The sequence below is a fragment of the Vidua macroura genome, chromosome 4 (genome assembly GCF_024509145.1).
Source record: "Vidua macroura isolate BioBank_ID:100142 chromosome 4, ASM2450914v1, whole genome shotgun sequence".
In the NCBI taxonomy this organism is placed as follows: Eukaryota; Metazoa; Chordata; class Aves; order Passeriformes; family Viduidae; genus Vidua; species Vidua macroura.
In genome coordinates this window covers 38,150,194-38,174,086 of record NC_071574.1, presented here as the reverse complement: position 1 = coordinate 38,174,086, position 23,893 = coordinate 38,150,194, and the positions used below count along the sequence as shown (strand labels likewise).

The 23,893-nt window shown below is 36.9% G+C and overlaps 1 protein-coding gene across 2 annotated transcripts in view; it reads left to right on the top strand.

Moving 5' to 3' along the window:
* Window positions 1-3,423: 3,423 nt before the first annotated feature.
* The window catches only part of GLRA3 (glycine receptor alpha 3), an 81,669-nt gene continuing 61,199 nt past the window's right edge, over window positions 3,424-23,893 (top strand). For both annotated transcript variants that reach the window (XM_053975777.1, XM_053975778.1), the window contains exon 1: window positions 3,424-3,542. In XM_053975777.1, coding sequence (XP_053831752.1) covers window positions 3,424-3,542 — 119 coding nt within the window. The remainder of the gene's footprint in view (window positions 3,543-23,893) is intronic.

The window sequence follows — 23,893 nt, the reverse complement described above, 5'->3', positions numbered from 1 at the left end:
AAGCTCATAAATACAAGTGATTTACTTTCATATATACCTAAATCATGGCTGAATCAGAGATATAGTAGCTATCCAGACTTCTGGTTATAAGGAGAATTAGAGATTGACTTCAGAATATTTTGGTGAAAAATTTTTTTCAACATACTGATGTTTTCCATTTATAAAGAGTGTACTTCAATTAACCTCTAATACTACTGAAAATAAATGATGCAGCTCAGTTTTGTATGCATGTGGCACACACCAGCTATCATGTTTTGAATTAAGAGCAATATTATTTGATTTTTTATCCAGGTATGTGAGGCATATGTATATAAACAACATTAATATTTGAGACAGAAGCTCTGTGGATTCTGGTTTTAAAATAGATGTTCAAACAAATCTCATCTTTCAATCTATTGTAACTGGCAGAAGTATCAAAAGATAGGACATAGCTATTAGTTTAGCTTTATATAATAAGCAGGTAAGTCTACCAGTAATGATATAGAAAGACTAAAAAGATGGTAATTAAAACACTATAGTGAATTAAAACAATTAGGCAATATGTTATCAAAGTTGGAAGTCAACAGTAGTGTTTTGTAGATTTGGAACCTTTTATATATAAAGGTTATTTTAATTCACTCAGAAGAAAATACTTTAATATTCAACAGCAGAAAATTTTCAAAAGTTTGAAAATAGTCTCATTTAGCAGAATAAAATAATGCACTGGTGAACTGGCTACCTAAAGCACAAGTAAGCATATATATTTCCCACAAGGATTTTGAGAAGCTTGAACTCTGCATATCTAAAGTATAGCCTGCATTTATAATTAATAGAATTGTTCCTATTGGAGACATGGAGAGTTCGTGATGGTAGTTTCAACTAATAGCACCATAAAAAAATGCATTTGTCTCAGTGCAAATAGATTAAATTAGACCAATTCACTGTTGAAGTACTGTTGAATTACATAATGCACAAAGATAAATAGCTCCTGGAGAAGCAGCCTCACTGCATACTCATTTTAAGAGAAAAGAGAGGAATCAACTCTTCTAAATACAGAAAGAAATTATTCTGTAGAGCACCTGCATTGACAGACTGTCTCTGAGCAAATAGAGGGATTCGTTAGTTTGTTTGCTATTGTGTTTTCAGTTGAAGGTTTAAACAAGTTTCTTTCATGATCATTGTTGACATTTAGGGCTGCAGAGAGAAAAAAACCAAAAGGATCAACTTTTTGCAAAGTAGACCTAGAAACTTAGGAGCATCCCTTCGTTTATGTAACCACCACTAATTTAAAAAGTTCAGGGAACAGAGAAAAATTTGTTAGCGATGTTCTAGTGCATTCTTTGCCATACACTTGATAGGTATCAACAAAGAAATCCCAACTGGCTCTAAAATGTGTGGTAGGCATTAATATTTAGTGATATCTGCTTGGAACAACCTTGAAGAAGAGCTAGAAAAAAGAATAGTGATATTGTGAAAATGGACAATGTAAATTAAGAACTGTGGTGAAAGTCATATGTGGGGTATTTTTTTGAAATTAGAAAAAGAAAAGACAATAAACCTGCAGGTGGAACATGTGATTACTTTCAAGGTTTTTAATTAAATACCTTATTTCTAACTCACACCTATCTTTGGATATAAGAAATGTATAAAATCTCTGTTTCTTATTTCTTTCCTCCATCTCCTCTACTTGATGACCTTTTAATTGGATTTTTTTTTCTGTGTTAAAAGTTTTTCTGTATTTCACACTCTCTCTTTCCATCTTCCTTTTTTCTGTAATGAGTTTATTATGCTACCCTCAAAATTCAGTTTCTTTTTCTTTGCTTCATGTGCCTTATCTTGCTGAACCTTTGCTTTTTTCCACATCTGCTTCTCTTGGCACTCAAGTTTTCTATGGCTTTTTAATAGCTTTAATAAAAGTCTGACATGAGATAATCCTGTGGGCTGTGCAGCTGTTGGAGCTGCACAAGTATTGGGCCTGCCATCTAACTGTTAGTGTTCCCTGTTTAGTGGCTACAGGAAAAAAAAAAAAAAAAAAAAAAAAAAAAGCAGGCAGATCATACTGAGGAAGTCAAGGAGAGGGAGAAAGCGCCAGTCAGATGCTGTTCACAAATGCAGAGCTCTGTCCTGAATTGGTCCTCCCAGATTTCTCTTTCCACTGGCTCTCCCTGGCATGATATGGCTGTTCAAAGGCCACTGTCTTTTAGGTTCACTAAGCAACCCTACTTTCCAATCTCATACATATTTTCCCCTTCTGCCCTTCTCCAGGTGTAGTCCTTCATGACAAATCCTTCATTTTACTTTGTTCACAAACCATATATATTCCCACAAGAATTTCTCAAATAACATTTCTCAATATCAACTCATAAAGCCTTACCCTTGCTAAGGAAAGCAGCATCTGGTTTGCCTGAAATGTTTGGTTTCTCTGACAATAAATGTAATCATGTCACTTTCCTTCTACCACCGTTACTCGTAACATTATTCTCTGTTCCCCGCCCCGTTCTCATGAATAACTTTCCGGTTTCCCTCTTAAGATGTTCTTTTCCTTGTTCCTTCCCATAATCCCTTCCACTCTCCTTCCCAGTTAAACTTTCAGACTCTTTGGGTTTCCCTGTTTGCCCACCCTATTACTCTAGATCATCTTCCTTTACTGAAAAAGTCAAATAGAACAGAATAGAATACTTTTTCTGTTAATCAGCACTGTATTTTAAAAGAAGAGGCTGAAATACAGAGGTAGGTTTCTCAACCCCCTCACTCATTTCCTCAGAAAAAGCCTACCACCAGACCTACAGGCAAAGCTGAAGCGCCCCTCTTTGCCCAGTCTTTTCCGAGAGCCGAGGCTCGGTGCGTTCACTCGACCTCTCTGACGGTCGCTACTCCGTGTAAGCATCGACTCCGCCGCCCCGTCCCCGCGGCAGGGAAGGCGCTCGGGCAGGGGCCGTTCTGAGCACAGCCTTCACCCGCCAGCCCCAGCGGAGATTCCCCCGCGCCCGGGGCAGCCCCGGCAGGGCGCCCCCTCACCGCCGCCTCCGCCGCGCCCGGTCCCGCCCCGCGCCCTGCGCGGCGGCCGCGCTCTCCGGGGGGCGGCCGCAGCCGGCCCCCGCCCAGCCTCCCGCCCGCCCCGCCGCCGGCCGCGGCGCGCCCCGTGCCCGGGATGCGTCCGGCGGCGGAGTGTCGGCTGCTGCCAGGAGCCGGGGGCAGCCGGGCGGGCAGAGGGGCTCCCGCCGCCGCCGCGGCTCGGCGCCGCCGCCGCGGCTGGGATTAGGCTCCCGCTCGGCTGCGATGCGGAGCGGCGGGGCGGGCGCGGCGGGGCCCAGCGGGAGGGCGCGGGGGGCCGCCAGGCGCTGAGGCGGGCGGCGGGCGAGAGCCGCCGGAGCTCTCCAGGGTGCTGGGGTGCTGCCCGCCCGCTCGCCCGAGCCCGCCGAGCCGCGCCGCGGAGCCCCTCCGATGCCTCCGACGCCGCCGCTCCCGGGCTCCGCCGCGTCTCCGAGCAGCATGGCACGGATTAGGTACCTCCGCGCGGCTGTCTCGGGGTTTTATCTGTGGGAAGCTGCAGTACTGCTCAGGTGAGTTGCTTTCTTTGGGGAACTAGCGGTGTCCCCGTTCCCGGGTATGGGGCAGCTGAAATGCCTGGGACGGGTGCGGAGAGCCGCCGCGGTCACCGCCTTTCCTCGCCACGAACGCCTGGCTACCTTCGGCAGCCGGGCTGTGGGCACAGAAACTAAATGCGTGAGCTCCACGCTTCCTGAACGGCTTCATAACATTGCCCTGTCCCGAATCTCATTTTGCATTTTACAAGCAGGACGTTATGTACTTCCTTCACTTGCTCGCAGATAGTTTCCCTGTAAAATCTATGAATTTCATCTCTGTTTTTAGCAGGAATTATAACATCAATGATATTGAAAATTCTTAAGGTGCAAAGTGTCTATATGTAAAAGTTACAGAAGATTATCTGAGTTGGGAATATATAGACTTCTGTATTACTGTCAGTTCTTTTCAGCAAAAGGAAAACCACAGATTGCGCTAGGTCAGAAGTCTTGTGCAGAAGCACAGAAACATTAGCTGAGTGTTTCTGAGAGGATATGGTCTACAGAAGTTCCCTTAAGAGGGAAAGCATTTGCTGTACTACTGACAGTCTAGGATTTGTATTATGAAAGATGGCAACATTCCATAAATTATGACCTGAGTAGAAGGCAGAGGTTCATATGCCTTTCTCAGCCCAGCACACTCTTTCTAGGTAAAGTGATGTTAGTATATCAATGTAAGCATTCTTTTAACACATAGCTCTGGAAGTGTGGTGATACCAGGCTAAAACAAACTTGAGTCCTCCATGAGGGAAAACTTTAAAAGAAAAATCACACATTTAAAGAAAGAGACTTCAGGGTCATCGTATATTCACTGCTAATGCAATTAGCCATGCTTGTTATCAACAAACATTCTAGCTCTGAATCACAATAAACAAACTATGGCATATAACATGACAGTGCCAGAATATTTTAAGAATCACACTGTAATTTAATAAAGACAAAAAACGAAACTTACATTTGAAAAGAGAGTTTGGGGATGCTACATGTAAGGGATTTATAACCGTGAAGTTAAGTCAGAAGCATGTAATGCCACACGATGATGGCACACTTCACAAGTGCTCAAAGGTTTATAGCAAATCTTTGAAGTTAATTTAAGGACATGTTTTGTATCAACATATGTAACATAAACATTTTATAATGTGATTTTATTGTAATTGTGCCAAAAGAAAGAGATTTTAAGAAACTTGGTCACATGGTATGAGATTGACACTGCAAGGAAAGAGCCAATGCATGTATATTACACATTACATTTTGCAGTGAGTATTTAAAGTTGAGGGTAGGTGACCAAACACTTGTGTAGTGTAGGCAATACAAACAGTACTATACTATTATTATTCTATTTCAATGTGCTTATGGTACTTATTTTTCCTCTGCATGTTATTCCATGCAGATGCCATCCTACTGTTGAATTGTTCATCTTTTAATTTAATGATGTAAAAGCATTTATTCTAAGGGGGGGAAAAGCTATAAAGTCAGTTATGACATTCATACAGGTATTTTGCATCATATAAATCTGTACTAATACTGAATTGTTTCCAAACATATACAGGTATCTCATGTAGCATGAATTCAAACCATTCTCTTCAACATCCAGATAACTGTGGTGTTGTAATAACCTTTTGCTCATAAATAGTCACTTTATGATAATGAGCATGGTTATTGTGGACATGGATTATATGGTTGGAGAAAGAATTCAGAAAGCTGCTCAGAATCCATGTTTATCTTCCATATCAATCTCAGGACTGCTGATGACTTTAGGTCTAGAAATAATACATGAGAAACCTGAGCCAGTTCAAAACACATAGGAGTCTTTTCCATGCTTTAAAAATGGAAAAAAAAAATTAAAATATGAAAACTTGTAAAATTTCCAGGAGCCATTAATTCTATTTATTTTCTAACTTAAGCCTTGTGAAATTATTTCCATTGGAGCAAAGGGAACAGGGAATAGTAGAATGCTGCTTCCACTCTCTGTTAGACACAGACTCCAGCCTTAGCACCTGTATAACACTTCATGAGAAGATGGATGTGCTATTGATTTCTAGGAGCAGTCAAACCTTAAGTGGATGATTTGCTCACACATTTTGGAAGAAATTATGTTATCTTCTCTTACATCATGCAACTTTGAAACTTTTCTGCTCTTCATTAAGAAACTGAAGGCTGTGTGAGAAAACTGAATGAAACTAACAAGAAAAGCCTTCATTACTTGTCCAACAGCCCTGAGGCTATTTAAAATTAATGTTTAAATTATATGCCTGTGAAGATAGGGAAAAAAGGATGGTTTTCAGTGTAAATTTAGACTTGCTACTTTAATGAGCAAAGTCTTGAGATGCATGCTTCACAAGAAGAAACTTCACCTGCTCTATTTTTTTAAATAACTCATTTTTCATTCCACTTCAAAAGATCCTTCAAATTGTAATGATTGAAACAAGATATGTATTGGTCATTATAGGATCTAATTATTAATTTGGTCTCTGAAAGATGCAGAAAAAAAATTAGAAGATCAATGAAGCTGGGAAAGGGTCTAGAGAGCAAGTCTTGTGAGAAGCAGCTGAGGGAGCTGGGGTTGTTTAATCTGGAGAAAGGAGGCTTGGAGCGGGACCTTATTGCTCTCCACAACTCCCTGAAAGGAGAGTGTAGCCAGGTGGGGATCAGCCTGTTCTCTCAGGCAACAAGTGACAGGACAAGGGGAAATGGCCCCAAGCTGTATCAGGGATGATTCACATTGGATATCAGGAGAACTTCTTCATGGAAAAGATGGTCAAGCACTGGAATGGGCTGCCCAGGGGAGTGGTGGAGTCACCATCCCTGTAGGTGTTCAAGAAATGACTGACATGGCACTTAGGGCTGTGGTCAAATTGAGAAGGTGGTGTTCAGTCAAAGTCTTTACTTCATGATCTTGAGGTCTTTTCCAGCCTTAATGATTCTGTGATTATCCGTAGTCTTTCATAAGATTGTGCATGTTTGTACTGATATGTCATAGATTAACACACATATTGATAATGTATTAATGATTTTAAACATGTGAAACAATGGTTAAAGCACATAACACTCTGGTTTATGCAATGTATTTGAGGAGAGAGAGAAAATCTATTATCAGACCCAAAAAAAAACCATATTACATATTAATATTACTGCCAGTCCAAGCCTGAGTGTGATACTAAGAGAGTCCAGGGGCAAAAAAGAGGCAAAATCTAGGAAAAATAATGTAATGTAGCCTTAAAATAAATGTAATTTACTACCAAATAAATAAAAAAAATCTGAGATATAGTTTGAAGTTATAATAATGTCTGAGTATTCTCCAGAGTTTTCAATAAAGTAATAGTGTTAACAAAAAATCCTCTGGATTTGCCTGAATTCCAAAAGGTCATGATGAAAGCAAGATCATATTTGTAGAGCAAACGCGAAGAACAGATTTGTGAGTCAAAAACAATTTCATAACAGCTCAGGAACTTTCACAGACACTGATCTATGAGAATTGCACTGTCAGGGACTTGACAGGTATTTACTTTTTCTTGGAGGGTGTAGTGTATCTATTCTATATGTAGACCTGTGTATGGGGAAAGAACAGGATGAAAAGGTAGGTTGCACTGGGGAAATGCAAAATAGATTCTCCCTATGTGGTATTTCTTTATTTATCCATATTAACATAGAGAATCATGCTACAATTATATTATTGCCTCTTTCCTTGTACTTTACACTACTCCATTGGACTTACATTGCAGAAAACAGTATCATAGCCACAGATAATTGCTCTTAAAAACAGATTTTTGTGGGAAAAACCTTCATGCAACCTAACTTGGGGGCATATCTGAGTTTAAGGTTAACTGATTTTGAAATTGTTCCTGCATTTCATTGCAAATTGATTTCAGGTGAATAGCTATAAGAAGCAGAAGTCATTATCCTTTAAGCCAGTATTAGTTCCTTCAAATAATGACAGAGAAAAAATACAACAGCTAATAAGTATTAAATTTGACATAGCATCATATTAGCATGTTATCTTTGAAAATAAAAATTTTCAGGTGTTGTAATGAAGCTTCAGTAGCTTATTAATATGTTACTAATTAGACCTACAATGTTACTCAAGAAATAAAAGTGTCTGTTCAAATCAAGATGTCAATAAAAGTGTGTAAAAGAAAATCTACTAAAACAAGATGACAGCACTGAGGCACAAGACCTTTCCTCAGCAGCCCAGACTTAATTTGAAAGATAGTTTCTGTGGAATAAATTAGTTGGCAGACTCCTGGTCCCATGAAAAGCACTTAGCACATCTCAGAGAGTAGCAAAGAAAGGGTAGGCAAGCTGGGAGCTCAGACTTACAGCAAGGCAGGAAGGAACAGGATTCTGCCATAAAAGTTTGCAGTCCTACAGCACTTGTGCAGGACAAGTACAGTTCAAAAGTTCAAATTGATGGGCAAAGGTGATAATGAAGAGGTATATCCAAGGTCAAAACCAAAGGGTCAGGTCAGCAGGTTAAGCTCACAATTAAAATGATGAAGGTACAAGACTGGGTGAAAGTATGCTTGCACGCTAGCTCATGCAGAAACCACGAGAATCTCCCCAGCACTCCTGAGGGTGAAAAAAAAGGAAGAACAAACACGGTTAACAGAAACAAAAACAAGTCCTCAGAGAAGAGAGGTGAACCCCTGCTGAGTGTTCTACAAAACAAACAGCTGTGTTTCAAAGCTGAGTTACCAGAGCTCACATTGAGCCTAGTTAGTCAAACTCCTGTGATGAAGGGTCCTTCTAAAAGTCTAGGAGGAGAACATCAGTACCTTTAAAGAAGCATGGTATTTTCCAAAACTCAGACAAAAGTGACTAAAGGGGGTTTTGTGACCCCTTATTTGAATATATAATTCAAATTCTCTTGCATTTCAGCTCTACCAATTTCTCTTGTACTTCAACTATATCACTGAAGACACTGAAATCCTTTTGCACCAAATAGGAGTTTCTTCATGAGTAAAAATCTGATTAGTGCTTTAGCTATCCATTCTTTATTTCTATAAAAACTTGGTGATTTTTCTAAGTGATTATCATCTTTATAATTTCAGGAAAAGATTATATATTTATATATTATGGATATATTTTTGTGTTTATTGTACTATAACCTTTAAGAAAATTAAATAACACCAAAATTTCAATTAAAACCATGAATCTTTCAACTCTTACAGTGCTAGTGACATTTTCTTACTTTTCAACTTCTTTTAATTTATTCCTAGCCAATTGATGGTAACAACTGAAAGCAAGTAATATTGTGAGATAAGTGCTGTGCTTCTGTATGATGATAAATTTAATTGCTCCTCTATAATATTAGTTTTGTCCAGGCATCCTAGGAATCATGACAATCAGAGAAAATGAAAATTTTTACAAGATTAAAGCTTCTTATTTTAACAGATGCAGAATACAGGCTTCAAATGACCTTACTGAGTATTATGTAATAACACCTATAGGGAATTATTCCTGCAAATCAGCTTTTCTCAAGTAATGAATGATGAAGAGCCCTTTTGTGTGGTGTTGCTTCTTGTCCTCTTTACTGCTTTTCCTACTAAACTTCATGATGTTTAGTGAAAGAATCGGTGAAGGGAGATAGGAGATAGAAGATATCACTTTCACTGATATATAGGCATCATGAATAGGTCAAGTAAAAGGCACCTTTTTGAGGATATCAACTACCAGCAAAAAGGGAATATCTCAGAGAGCAAGAAAATACACAGTAAAAACCTATGTTTAACAAGAATGCAGGACCAAAACAGAACAAGAAGAGCATCAGAAAGTAGAATAGTTTGCACTGTAAAGTCAAGAAAAAAGGGTGAGAATCTTAAAAACTATACTTTTTTTCTAGTATAATCTATTATTTTTTATGGCTTCTGAGGGAATATTATCCTTTCTGGCTGATGCCTTTAGATGGTGTGGCATTGGAAGTGTAAGTAGTGAGAATAAAAAAAGAAAGAATGAGAAAAAAAATAGATGGTACATATTTATACAAGTATAAAATACTGCATTTCATTATTGCATTTCCAGTCAGTTGTCTAATGAATTGCTCCAATACACATTATTGAATACAACAGCAAACAGGGTAATTACACCCAATCTACACTTAACTGGACTTTCCACATAATGAACAGAATCACAGAATCACAGAATTAGGCTGGAAAAGACCTCTGAGATTATCAAGTCCTTTGAATCAACATCCTCATGGCAACTAGACTGTGGCACTAAGTTTCACATCCAGTCTTTTATTAAACATCTGCAGGGACAGTGACTCCACACTCTAAATTTTTTATACAATTTTTCCATACCACATACCACCCTATTACTTCTCTGGGCTTACCACTGATGTACAAAATTAGTGGGGACAGCAAGGAGAGTCAGGGCTACTTCGAGGTAGGAACTTCCCTGAGGAACATCAGTCCTCTTTGATATTGTTATTACTGAAGTTTCTTTCTGGTGACATAAAACATTAGCAAAATGCACTTTCCAAGGGAAACAGTTTGAGACCACAGAAAAGGTAGAAAATTTCAAGAACAGTCTGGTCTGACATGATCATGGTCAATGATGGGGCTGTTGAAATAGTAGAGCTGCACAAGTAGTGAGGCTACTTACTAATACAAATCAATGGTTAGAGGAAAAAGCAAGGCAGCAGATTATCCCAAGGCTCTTTTAGTGAAACAATACAGTAGAACACAGGAGTACTAAATTTTCTCAAACAGTTCCTTAGGTTAATTGCTATTAACCTGTATAGGATTCTTACAGTTAAAACTAATGTAGGAAAAGTATCATAAGCAAAATCAAAACAGTTATGAAATTTAAAAAACAAACTTATTTTTTTCTTCTAATAAAATTCAATCTGTAGTTATAACTACATCACCTACTCTCTTAATATTTTGCTCCTTTTTGCATTCCGTCTTTGATATAAGATAGATATATAAACACATTTAATCTAAAAAAAGTATTGGCTTATGCTACCCATCACACCATTGCTAAAGGCTTCATATAATATGTACAGTTTACATTAATACTCCTCTATGTCTAGAGTTTATTTCCAGTTCTATATAAAAAACATTCCAAATATGTTCTCCCTTTCTGAATTTTGAAAGATAAAATATGAACCTAATGTAATCCTAGCATCTCTGAGGATCCACAAGTACCAGAATATGCAATTTCACAGATGACTTTCTACACAATTGGCTGTTAATTATTTTGTATGATTTTTACCAACACTTTAATTAATTTTAATTTCACAAGTAACCACTCAGCAGAAATACCTAGCTAATACAGTTATACCAGCATGGTTCTCAAGGGTTTCTTTTCTTTTTTTCTTTTAAAACTATTATGACTTTACACTAGTGGGGGACTGCGGAGCTTAGGGACTATTTTGTGAAAAGTTGGTTTATACTGTTCTGGCATAGAGTAGCACACAATTTCTAAAAGGATCTTGAGTTTTTGTCTTGCTAAGTCTTGTAGTTTCATAAAGGGTTCAAAACTGCACTCTCTGGGCTATGTAGGCTGAGACATCTTCAGGGAACAACTGAACTTCCAGGTTTGTGAGCAATGTATGTGCTGACTAAGAGTGCCCTACTAGAGAAAATAAATGTCACAAAATGGTAAATTACTGGCAAAAATAAAATAAACACCTTGAAATCAATCTGACTTCACACAGCGAAGTTGTGCCTAACTCCTGTGTTCTAGTGTAAATGTCCATTCTGTGCCTAAGCACACATATAGAACTTCTGTGAAGGGATGTGCATCTGTGGGATGTTTTACCTGATGCTGTTGGGTCAGATCTATTACCTCTGACTCAGCAGTTTTAGAACTAAATTCAAAGTGGGCAGATTTCAGCATCATATCTGGAATACATCCCAGAAAATACTTTTTTAAAAATCCATAGTGGGTTTTTTCATTGCCTTATTCTACTAGAAAGATTTTTTTCTGGATAGTTTCTTTTCTTTTCTTTTTTTTTTTTTTTTTAAGGAGCAGATTTGTCAGAGTTTGCTTAAACTCTTAATTTGCAAGAATTAAAGTAGAATAAAATGTCTTGTCGTTTCCTTCAGTTCTTGTGCACTTAAAATTGACAGTCAATTGTTTTGAACATAATATTGCAAGTTTTTATCACATAAAATGAATATGAAATGTCCCCACTTGAGACAGTAATCTATGATTACAAAAAGTACAATACAGTGGGGAACTGGAATCAAAAATGCTATTTGGAAGTTTCTCCATATATGTGTTAAAATTTTGCCTTTTATCTTCAAAATTTATCCCCAAATTCTAACATTCTGCAATGAGCTCTCAGAATATCCCTCTCTCTTTACCTATTTCTGTTGTTTCTCTACACATATCTTTGGATCCAAGAGTGCTCAAATTTTCATCTGTAATCAAAATGTAAGCACAAAGGCACTTCTTCAGATTCCCTAAATAATGGTTAACAGAATGCTTTTTTCCTCCTTTTCAACAGGGATGACTCCTTCAGGAGAAAATGGGTCTTGCACATAATAAAGCCTTTAACACTGTTTGGGAAGGGGGCAGTGTCCTCGATGCTTTCATGATGAGCCAGAGCAGGGGAGAGTGTGCACTACCTGGACTCCTCACTCATCTGGTGGAGGACTTGTGAGGGGGATCAGCTCAGGTCATGACCCTTCCTTCACTCAGCTTATTTGGAGTTCTTTACACAAGGCTCATAATACTGCAATGATAATTTAAGGGGATGCTGCCATAATGAAGACTAGAAAAGCAGAGACTAAATATGTATCCGAGGGGAAGTTTAAACACCACTTTCTGTGTGTGAAAGAGAATGTGTGTAGTGGACCAGGATAATTTTGGAGGGAGCACGAAAGGCTAGAAGCACTTTTTTTGTAACCTTCACATTATTTTCTCTGACTTATTCCGTAAGGAATATGCTTCAGTGCATGCATTAGGAATACTGGGTTCTGTCATTATGTGGCAAGAATTCTGTCACTCTCATCATCACCCTGAAGCTCAACTCTGTTCTTGTTAAAGAAAGTTTTATACTGATTTATTACAGTGTTGATCCTGGACAGAATTAATAGAAAGGGAAAAATTACTTAATCCACATATCTTGTGTAAATTAACACGGTTGGTTAAACATCACCATTCCTGTCTCACAAAAAATTCCAAAGCTCTGAAAAGATTTTCTCACTTTTCAATGCATTAAAAGAAGTTTAAGTTGAAGAAAGCAGGAATAATCTCCTAATTCTGTTGGGAAAATGTTCAGAGTCTTTGAAAATTAAAACCTGAGACTCCAACTTCGGTTTCCATTGACATTGGAAAACTGATTGTTATCAACAAAATAGAAAGAACATTGAACAATATTCCACCCAAGCCTGCCAGCATTTCATAAAGCTATATTGAAACATATATATTTCCTTAAAACTCCATTTCATGAAAACAGTATTTTTTCAACTAGAAATATTCTGTCTTATTTGAAAACTCTAAATTATTAGTACGAACACAGATCTATACTATAATTAGCTGGCTAGTCAGAATAAACAATTTCATGAGAAGCATTTTGGGAAAAAAATACTTTATATAGCGACTTTTCTGTCTATATTCAGCTCTTCTTTAAGAGAACTTTTATCAAACTTATTTTAGAGAAAAAGTCAAATCTTCTAAACAGCCATCTCACATGCTCACTCAAGATACAGGACTGATAAAAGCAGAGCTTCCCTAAGGCAAAAATAGTGTTTGAATAGTTTGAATAGAATAGTGTTTCATTGAATTGTGGTTCAGTCTTCACAAATCTGGAGTTTTAATTCAAAATCAATTTTTATCTAGTTTTTATAAACCTCAATTGTTTTATTCTAATGTAAGATTTTCTGAAAAAAAATTTAAGCATAGTAAAAATTAAGAAGAAGCACAGCAAAGAACCCATTTTTAGTTTTGTTTAGGGTTTACAACTCATAAAGGTGGATTTTTAAAACAAAATAAGATAAAAAAGGAACAGATTACATATGGCATTCTAATTGGCCATTAATTATGATTACAAGAAAGACGTCTCTTCTACAGATGTACACTTCAGTGAACACTGTTGTGTTTATACCATTGAGAGTACAGCATCCTAATAAATGCAAAACTGATGGGGCAATCCCATGATAGTAAAAAATCCATTAGAACTAAGAAATTCAGTGATAAGCACCTCTAAAATTTAAAGGACATTTTGAAATGTATTCTAAATACAGAATCAACAAAGCAGCTACACTCTGTAGAATTTTGTTTGAAGAATTCACAGGTTCTTCCTAGATCTAGGAAGAATTGCCTTGCGAAACAGCAATTTACAGTCAAAAGTCTCTTTTGCATTAATTTGCCTTTCAGTCTTGTGTTGCCTCATTGTCATCAGCTGCATTACCATCCATTACAGTGGTGAAAGACACCAGTCAGTTCCTGTGCAAGGTCTGTTGGTTAGGGGAATCATGCATTAACCATGACAATAAATGTAATTATTCAACCCTGACAACTTTTATAGAAGAATATCTGGAGTAATAACAGAATATTCAAGAAATTATTTTACTTGGTCATTTTGCAATCTATCCATTACGCCAATAACTTTTCTGCATTATTTAGTGAATACACAAATTACTCTTTAAAGTGAGAAAGTAATGCAAGTTCAGACTATTATAAAAAGTGGTTTGCAGATTCTGTGATATTTTTAAAAATATTCCATTCCTTTTACCCAAGTACAATCTATCAAAAAACCCAAACCAAAACAAAGTTAATTGAATTTGAAGAAGATCCAATTATTTTTAATTAAAAATTAAAGTTGTCAAACCCTAAACCCATTCATTACGTCCTTGGAAGAGTAAGAAGTTTGTCAGAATTTGAATATTTGAAATATTCTCTGCTCCTCTTTGAGTTAGCTTTTTCCTCCCCCAAAAGTAGGCTGCATAAATTAAAATATGGCAAGAAACTAAGACCTGAGTTTGGATCATTTATAAAAATAGTCTATACAACAGGCTAAAAGAATATTAAAAAGGTGCTTCTGGGAAAACAATGAAAAAATTCAGAACAGAGTCCTAATTTATAAAATACATTAATTCACGTTTTGCATGGCTGAAACTGGCAACAATAAACTTGTCTTATACAACAAAGCAAAATTACAGAGACAACCTGTAGTATGTTTAATCCATATTTTAATGAATATAAAAAGCCTTGCTCATAGGATTATGAAGAATGCTGACAAATTAGTTTTCTTCTTTTACCCTAAGAGATTTTTTCCCTGGAAAGGAAGGTGTAAAGCATTGTGCTTATATATATATGTACCAAGTCACAAACAAAAAAAAAAATTATATAAATTTAACATTATCTAGGCTATAATATACTAGAATGATAATCATGACAGAGTGACTTAATCAGAAGACTTCAAGTCACATTTTTCTGTTTTTTCCTCTCTGTTAAGAAGAGCTGAAACATTCCACATCAATACAAAGTTTTTTGAAACTATAGTTCATAATTTGTACTTTACGTTATGTTATGTTATGTTATGTACTTTACGTTAACATGTGTTAAATATGTGTTTACTTTCACAAGCTATTTTACTTCCATAACAAACATGACTAGAGGAAGACTGTAGAACTGGAAGAATCCTCAACTGTATTAATACATGCAAAAAACAAATGGCACCATAAAGGTATCAGGAACGTTAAAAAATGCATGTAACCATTGCCTAAGCTACAGGAGCACTAATATTTAATGTTAATTCTGTAGCTGAAACAGAAAAATTATTCAAATCTGAAAGAAAATATTTTTCTAATAGTTGCATTGAAATGCAACTATATATTTAATGTCCCCTATATATCACAGAATCACAGAATCACAAGATTGGAAGAGACCTTCAAGATCATCGAGTCCAACCTGTTCCCTGACACCTCAGCTAAACCATGGCACCAAGTGCCACAACCAGTCTTTTTTTAAACATAACCAGGGAGGGTGACACCACCACCTCCCTGGGCAGACCATTCCAGTACTTTATCACCCTTTGTGTGAAAAACTTTTTCCTACTATCTAACCTATATTTTCCTTGACGTAGCTTGAGACTGTGATCTCTCGTTCTGTCAGTTGCTGCGTGGTGAAAGAGACCAATCCCCACCTGACTACAACCTCCCTTCAGGAAGCTGTACAGAGTGATAAGGTCGCCTCTGAGTCTCCTTTTCTCCAGGCTAAAAAACCCCAGCTCCCTCAGCCGTTCCTCACAGGGCTTGTGTTCCAAGCCCCTCACCAGCCTTGTTGCCCTCCTCTGGATGCACTCAAGTGTCTCAACATCCTTCTTAAACTGAGGGTCCAGAACTGGACACAGCACTCAAGGTGTGGCCTCACCAGTGCCGAGTTCAGAAGAATGACCTCCCTGCTCCTGCTGGCCACACTATTCCTGATACAGGCCAGGATGCCATTGGCCTTCTTGGCCACCAGGGCACACTGCTGGCTCATGTTCAGTCAGCTGTCAACCAGTACCCCCGGGTCCCTTTCTGCCTGGGCACTGCCCAGCCCCACCATCCCCAGCCTGTAGCACTGCAGGGGGTTATTGTGGCCAAAATGCAGGCCTCAGCACTTGGACTTATTAAACTTCATCTTGTTAGACTCTGCCCATCTATCCAACAGTTCCAGGTCTCTCTGCAGAGCCATCCTACCTTCCAACAGATTGACACAGGCTCCCAGCTTAGTGTCGTCTGCAAATTTACTAATTAAGGACTCGATGGCCTCATCTGTGTCATCAATAAAAATATTGAACAGAACTGACCCCAGCACAGACCCCTGAGGGACACCACTGGTGACTGGCCCCAGCTGGATGCAGCACTGTTCACCACCACCCTCTGGGCCCAGCCATCCAGCCAGTTCCTAACCCAGCAAAGAGTGCTCCTGTCCAAGCTGTGGGCTGCCAGCTTCTCCAGGAGTGTGCTGTGGGAGACAGTGTCAAAGACCTCATTGAAGTCTAAACAGACAACATCCACAGCCTTTCCTGCATCCACCAGGTGGGTCACCTGGTTATAAGGGGAGAACAGGTTGGTCAAACATGACCTACCCCTCCTAAACCCATGCTGGCTGGGTCTGATACCCTGGCCATCCTGTAGATGCTGCATGATGACACTCAGTATAAATTGCTCCATTATCTTGCCAGGTACTGAGGTCAGGATGACTGGTCTATAATTACTAAATCCTCCTTCCCACCCTTTTTGTGAATGGGTGTCACATTGGCCAGCTTCCAGTCATCTGGAACCTCGCCAGTGAGCTAAGAAATATTTAATGTAGCTTTCATTTATAGCCACTAAAATAATAAAGAATAAATAGTTAGTGAACTTAGAATAGAAAGGGGTTTTTTTGTTGCACATAAGTATTGTTACTTTGGCTGAAAATATGTCCTGATGCAACTCTACTTATCTCTGCAGCATTATACTGAAAAAAATTGCACTTAGTAGAAATAAGAGGATAGGAGGGCAAGTAGAAAAATCTAAAACTGTGAAAAATCAGTAGAAAATCTAAATTTCACACAGAATATTTCAAATTTTCTTGAGGGTTTTTCTTATAAAATACCTTTTTAAAGTATTGGTGATACAATGTTGCTGTTCCTCTTAGTTGATATGACACTCTGGCAAACATGAGTTAAGAATTCTGTTATTATCTATAATTATTATTATCTTAAACATTGCAGGATATGAAAATCTGCATTTTCTTTGCGCTAGGAACTGTCAATTTTATAACCTACAACACGTAAAAGAGATTGCATCTTTAATTAGCAAGAAACACATTATTGTCAGTTTTAGCAGAAATACAATGAAATGCACTTGCAATCTCAGTCTTTGTTAACACATTGCCAACTTAATTCTTTCTCTGTCATTTACTGTCTTTGGCTTTCTTATATGCCACCCCCTTCCACTATTCTTTCACCATTGGAAACATTTTTTTGTCCCTCAGAATGAAATTAATTTATTCACCAATAAATCATTATTCAAATAGAGTTATTTTCATAATGGAATACAAAAGAGTTGGAAGAAAATTATCTCCTTGTATTAACCTTGAATGGTAGAAGATAACATTGTCTAATTCAGGCATCTAAACTAGGAGTCCAGTTATCCTGAGTTCACAATACAGATAATGTAAAGAGCTTGTCTTCCAATGATAATTCAGAGAAGGAAATGAATTCTGTGTTTTGTTTTGATTCTCAGAAGAAAGTATCTCAGTGTGAGCTAGAACGGAACAGCAGTGACAGATGATTTCATATCTCACTTTCCGTACTGGATCCATGCAGCTGTGACCCCTGACATAGCTCCTGGCTTTCCAGAATGGCCCTGGATTTTCATAAATAAATATTGCTGATGAATGGCCTCCAATCAGAAAAGTCTGTTTGTCTTTTATTTTTTATGAAGCATTTTAATTTTCAGTAAACAAACTGGTTTTAAATTTTATTGAAATTTAAAAAATAATTGCTTAGAAAATTTTACCCTGTCTTCTGAACTCGCACTCCACAATATTTGCTAATCTTCAAGGTTTGAAAATTTAAAATTCTTTATTGCAGTAAAACACAGAGACTTGTATCTCTTTTCTGACACAACCATCTGTCAGTTTACTCAGTTTAAACACATCACACCTCAAAAGAATATCTGTGTCATGCCACTTAACTGAACAAATGTATTTGAGTGATAAACTGTGGATAAATTTGAGTGATAAATTTGGAAAAACCTTAGCCTTATCCCTAAAAATCTAACAAATTAGTATTGTTTATGCTTTACATTAATGTATTATATTTTTGGTTGTAAAATTGAAGGCAGGTTTTGTCTTTCTAAAAAGAGCAGGATTTATTTTTGTGAAAACAAGGAAAACACTCTAATGGATGGGCTTGAGGCCTTGTTATATTTCTTGTTTTTCATTTTAAGCTGTCACATGCTGGCACATTCTTCTCTCAAAAAGGTATTTTTGTTCAGGTTTATGTACGTCTTGACTAATGCATGCAAATTCTGCTTACTATAAACTCTGATCTTGTTAGTCCTTTGCCTACTTAATTAGTAGATCAGATAATTAGAGACATTACCATTACAAGAAAAGCCATTTTTGTACCATTACAAAAATGCTTCTGACCTCATCAAATTTGCAGCTTGCTTTCCCTATTAATTCTACCAAATGTATTTGATGAAGGTCTATATCACTCAGAAGAGGCTTTGAATGCTTTCTTCATATCACAAAATCTTATTGCTAAAGTTTTCAAAATGCAAGACACCATCAGATGATCCAACACCACCAATTAGAGGATCATTTCCTTCCTAGCAGACCTCTTTAATTACATGGTTACACTGAATATTTTTTGTTTTAAAAGCTGATGAATTCCATCACCATTGCTTACAGCTATAGAATCAAGGAGACGAGTTGTGAGATTAAGTCAGCTAACCATTGCTGGTGAATCAGTGAATAAGAGCCACTAGACTAATTTACTGAAGTGCTTTTGTGTAGTAATGCATGTGAGATGCAATTAAATGCATATTGGCTGCAGTTTTTGATTTCTTTCTAAGGGTGTAATTAATTTCTTTGGACTTCTCTAGGAAATATTTTAATATGAAGTGCATTAAAAATATTCAAACATCAGCTGGAGAGAATGGACCACAAACACAACATCCAATTGCTCCAGGGGTTTGGCCACACTTGCTGTCTGAGAGAATAAGTTAAATAATGAAATGAATGACCTACTGGACCATCATAACGCATGTAGTGGCACTGTAGTACGCATTGTAAAATGAAATGCAAACCTTCCACCTCTCTGAATGACTAAAATGGAGAGTGTTTGAAACAAAATTAGTAATTTATGATCAGATGAAAAGAATCCCGAAGACAAATGTGACAGTAACTTGGTGTTAATGTGAGAAAACATTTTTTCAAGAAAAAAATGCATCAGTAGTTTACCTATGGAAGAGAGAAAATAATTCATATAATTCAAAGATAATTTGTATGAATTGTGTTCAAAAGTAAGTCTGTGAGATTCTGGAGACTACATTTAGGCTAATTTGGATAAATGAGCGGATTGTCCTAAACTGGACTTGGAAACATCTCTCTAGGAAGCTTCCAGTGGAAGGTATAATTACAGCACAACATATTCTTTCTTTATCTCTGTCACCTCCCTGTAGCAGCAGAAAACTGAGAAGACTCAGTAAATTGTGTAAGACGTAATTTCTTCCTTCCCTTTTGTTTATACTGTTCTTATTAAGATACACTTCTGGAGTGATATAATCTTTCTTATAGAAATGCTGATGGTACTCCATTACTTTTTTTCTTCAATATTTTCAAATATATATTTTTTAAGGCTGAAACCACACCCTCAAAACAATTTTTTAATTACCCACGTTGAAGATGAATGTTTAAATGAGGGAAATCAGTAAAAACCAGCACTTTCTGCAGTACAAAAAGGATAAGTCTCAAAGGTAGTAGGCCTGAAATTACATTTGAAAATATGTCTTTTAAAATAAAGCTTGTATAAAGCACTTTCATATGTAAAGTTTCTTTTCCTTGTTTGTGCTTTGGTAAAAATGTGCAGAAGGTTGGGCTAGATAGAGACAACTTAAAGGTAGAACACAGTAGTTCTTCAGGAAAAAAAAAAAAAAAAAAAAAAAAAAAAAAAAAAAAAAAAAAAAAACCATGGGAAAGCAATCTGATTTTTGCAACCTTAAATGTTTTAGAGAAGGAAACACTTGTGGGGATTGTAAATGTCCTTTGAAGAGTTTTTTCCAATAATTTTATTTTGGAGGAAGGGAAGAGAAAGGTGTTCTCTCAGAAACGTGCCTACTTTAAGTAGACATTTCAGGAGCACAGATTCATGACCCATGCCTTATCTTGGTAACTAAATTGCCACCTGAGAGATGAGATCTACCCTTTAAATTCTGTAAATTTTGGTGCTCTGCCTGTATAGCTGTATTAACTATATTTTTTCACATTTCTGTACCAGTAAATATTTTAAAACCATAAAAGAATCAATAATAATGTAAATGTATTCTCAGCAGAGGATTAAAAAAAGCTGAATTCCATCACCTGCAATCACTCTCATACTTGTCACAGCATCCTAAGGCCTAGCTCCATCTTGAAACACACAGGGCTATCTATCTCAGCTCAAAGTGTTAAACTATTCCATAACTGAAGTGTTTCAGTGGTTGAAAGTCTTTTAATTTTGATCTAAATTCATTCCAGGCAACTTCACATACATTTGTTTTCATGACAACGTTATAGTTTAGCTTACAATTCTTTATTCTTTGCAGGTGCATGTTATAGACAGAATATTTGCCTCTCTTTTTCCTAGTTGTGGTCAAGCTTTGATTCTTTAAGCTGCTTCTTGTTTATGGGCAGCTCAAGTGCACTTTCCATTCCAGAGCTTAAGTTCCTACTGTGCAAGGAGCTGATGCTCATACAACTGCTTAGTAAGTCAAATACCCAGCTGTGAAAGGAATTGAGCAAGATGAGCCAACATTACAGCTGTAACTTTCAAACCTCATTACAGCAACTGCAAGCCTGCAACCTAACCCCTGTGTAGATGGACATCATTTTACACTTGGAACTATGCCCATTGCTTCCCTTTCTTAACCTCATCAAATCCATCAAGTGGCTTTTGACAGTCTGAAGATTTCTGCATGAGATTTGTAATGTTTAATTTGAATTTAGCCTGCTTTTCTATATATCAGAACTCATTCCTTTTCACCAAGCTAGCCATATATGAAGAACAATACCTTATATTTTATTAAATTGTTTCTTCCAGAAAGCTGTATTGTCATAGCTGGTACAGTCTGATCTTCTGTTAAGTTATTAAATTGCATGTCCAAATTCCCATTTGAATTTGTCTCTCATTGGCTTTTCTTCTGCCTTTCTTCTTTAGATAAACGTCCAGCATTTTCTGCTGCCTTGAGGTATTTATACACTACAATCAAGCTATTTTTTCCACTCTTCTTTTTTGACAAACTAAGAAGTTTAAGCTCTTAAAGTCTCTTACTTGAAGCAAATTTCCCTAACTCTCAGGTCATGGTTTAGTGGCTTTGTTCAGTACCTTTCCAAATGCTTTAATGTCCTTTTAAAACTTGGACATGGAATTTGATGCAACATCCCAGAACTGGTCTCATTAATATCATATAAAATAATAAATTGCCTTCATGGTTCTACTCACTCTTTCAATCTTTCTGCACCACTAGATAACACAGTAATGCAGTGAGAACTTCACCATGACAGTGCTGAGTTGGTTGAGGAATTCTGAGTCCTTCACTGCTTTCTCCAACTCTGTCCACGTTCACAGTTCATACGTCTCTTAATATCCTTCCTCTAATTGTTTTAATCTCTCCTACTTTAATGGGCTGACTTCATGAAAGAGGTTGTTTTCTTCACATCATCAGAATTTTTGTCTCTGTCAATTCTTTTTGCATTTCTTAGTTTTAAATCATCAACTGTTTTGCATTTTCTTTCCAGATTATAGATGGCATTGCTGAACACCATTCTTACAAGTAGCTTGCTATCTCAAATTTAGGATGTGGTAGCTGGACTAGAGAAGCTGCATCTTGTCTGTGTCAGGCTGCTTCTTAATCTAACATTTATATCCCACTTGAAATATCTTCAGCTTGGCCTAACAGTTTCTGATTCAAATATGACTCTTTGTAGGTAAAATACCTGTTATTTAGGAGAGTTTCCTATCTTAGTCATTGACATTCCCACTTGACAGGCCTCAAGGCATTGATGCAAAGCTCATCTGTCCTCAGATTTTAGGTGAAAAAATAAGTTAATGGATAGAATGGACCAGAGACAGGATCACATATAGTCCTTGTGATTCTAATTTTCTGATCTGGTGTTGTGTGACAGCTTATTTGAAACAAAAAATCTTACCCTAAACTTTGGTGGTGTAAATTTGTCTGGTCACAAATAATTTTTGAGTGTGATCATCTTTTGACATTTTCAATTTTTTTCTTGATTCTTGTCCACAACTTCAGATATCAAATTTCTTTTCAATTGTTTTTGAAGGCTTAATTTACATTTTAAAGATCTTCGGGATACATCCAGGAAATTGAAGTCAAGTACTGTTCTAAATCAGAAATTGGAAAATAGTATAAATCCTTATAACTTATAGTAATTTTTGTCAATAGCTCACAGGAACAACTCAGCATCACTATCAGAGAGACCATTCTTGGTAACTTTTCTTCATAAAATATGAACAGACCAGAAGACTGTGAAGTTATAATCTCTCTCCAATAAAAGACTTCAGCAATGGGAAGCTTCTACCTCTGTAAAAGTGTAGAGCTTTCTTTCTCAGTCATTTAAAGTCACATAATGACTTTATGTTAAACACAAGTCCATTGTACCTTGTTGATATTAAAATTCTTGCTGATATTAAACTCTTATAATTCTGCCTGTTAGAAAATGCATGTACACATTCTTTAAAGAACTGTGACAGGTCAGAATGAATTCCCTCTGGAGGCACGCAAAGCCATTCTGGGACTTATGCAATAGTTGTGTATCATGGACGAAGCTATGTGCATTATTAACACTAAAAGGAGCTCAATTCTTAGTTCATGAAAGGAGTATACCCTCCTCTTACCCCTTAGCCAGAAGCCTAGCTTTCAGAGGCAGTGTGCAATAAAACTGAAGAGCCCTTACCACGCAGAGTAAATTTTTATATTAACCTGGAAACAGAAAATCCCTTCCTAAAATCCAGTGCTTTACTCGGGTTTTACTACATTATCAAGTCTAGCTCCTTTTTAACTAGACAAGTATTCCACATATCAGCTTTGACTGATGAAAGTTTTATTTGTCCAACAGTATTCTTGAAATACGTATTTTCAGTAAAAGTTAAATCAAAAGGGTAGAATTCTGCACAACTCAACCAGCTTTTTCTCATTACACCCCAAGCTTAGTAAAAGGGAAAACATTCATTGAAGAAAGATTCAGTTACAAATTACAGCTGACTTTTGAACTTGTTTATACAAAAGATATTAATTATGCTGAATGTATTCTTTTCATAAGCAGGCATTAAATTATTCAAGATACTCTGAGACTTAAAATTGACTAATGAAAGCAAATATTAATGATGCCATCATATGAAAAAGTAGATGTCACTTTGAGAAAATCCATAGTCACAGCAATTACTACTTTTCCCAGTCAGCATTAGTTACCTTAATTTCAAATTATTTTATTCCATGGCAAGCAAAAGCTACAAGTACAACAAAGGATGATTTACAAAAATTTCAGTGTAGTAAAAAAAGAGCAAAGAAAAAAATTCTTCCTTTCCAGAAAATGATATTCAAGCAAACAATGAGCCTTTCTATATTTGAGTTCTGGATAATTTATGTATATTAAGAATAAAAATATAGGATTGTATA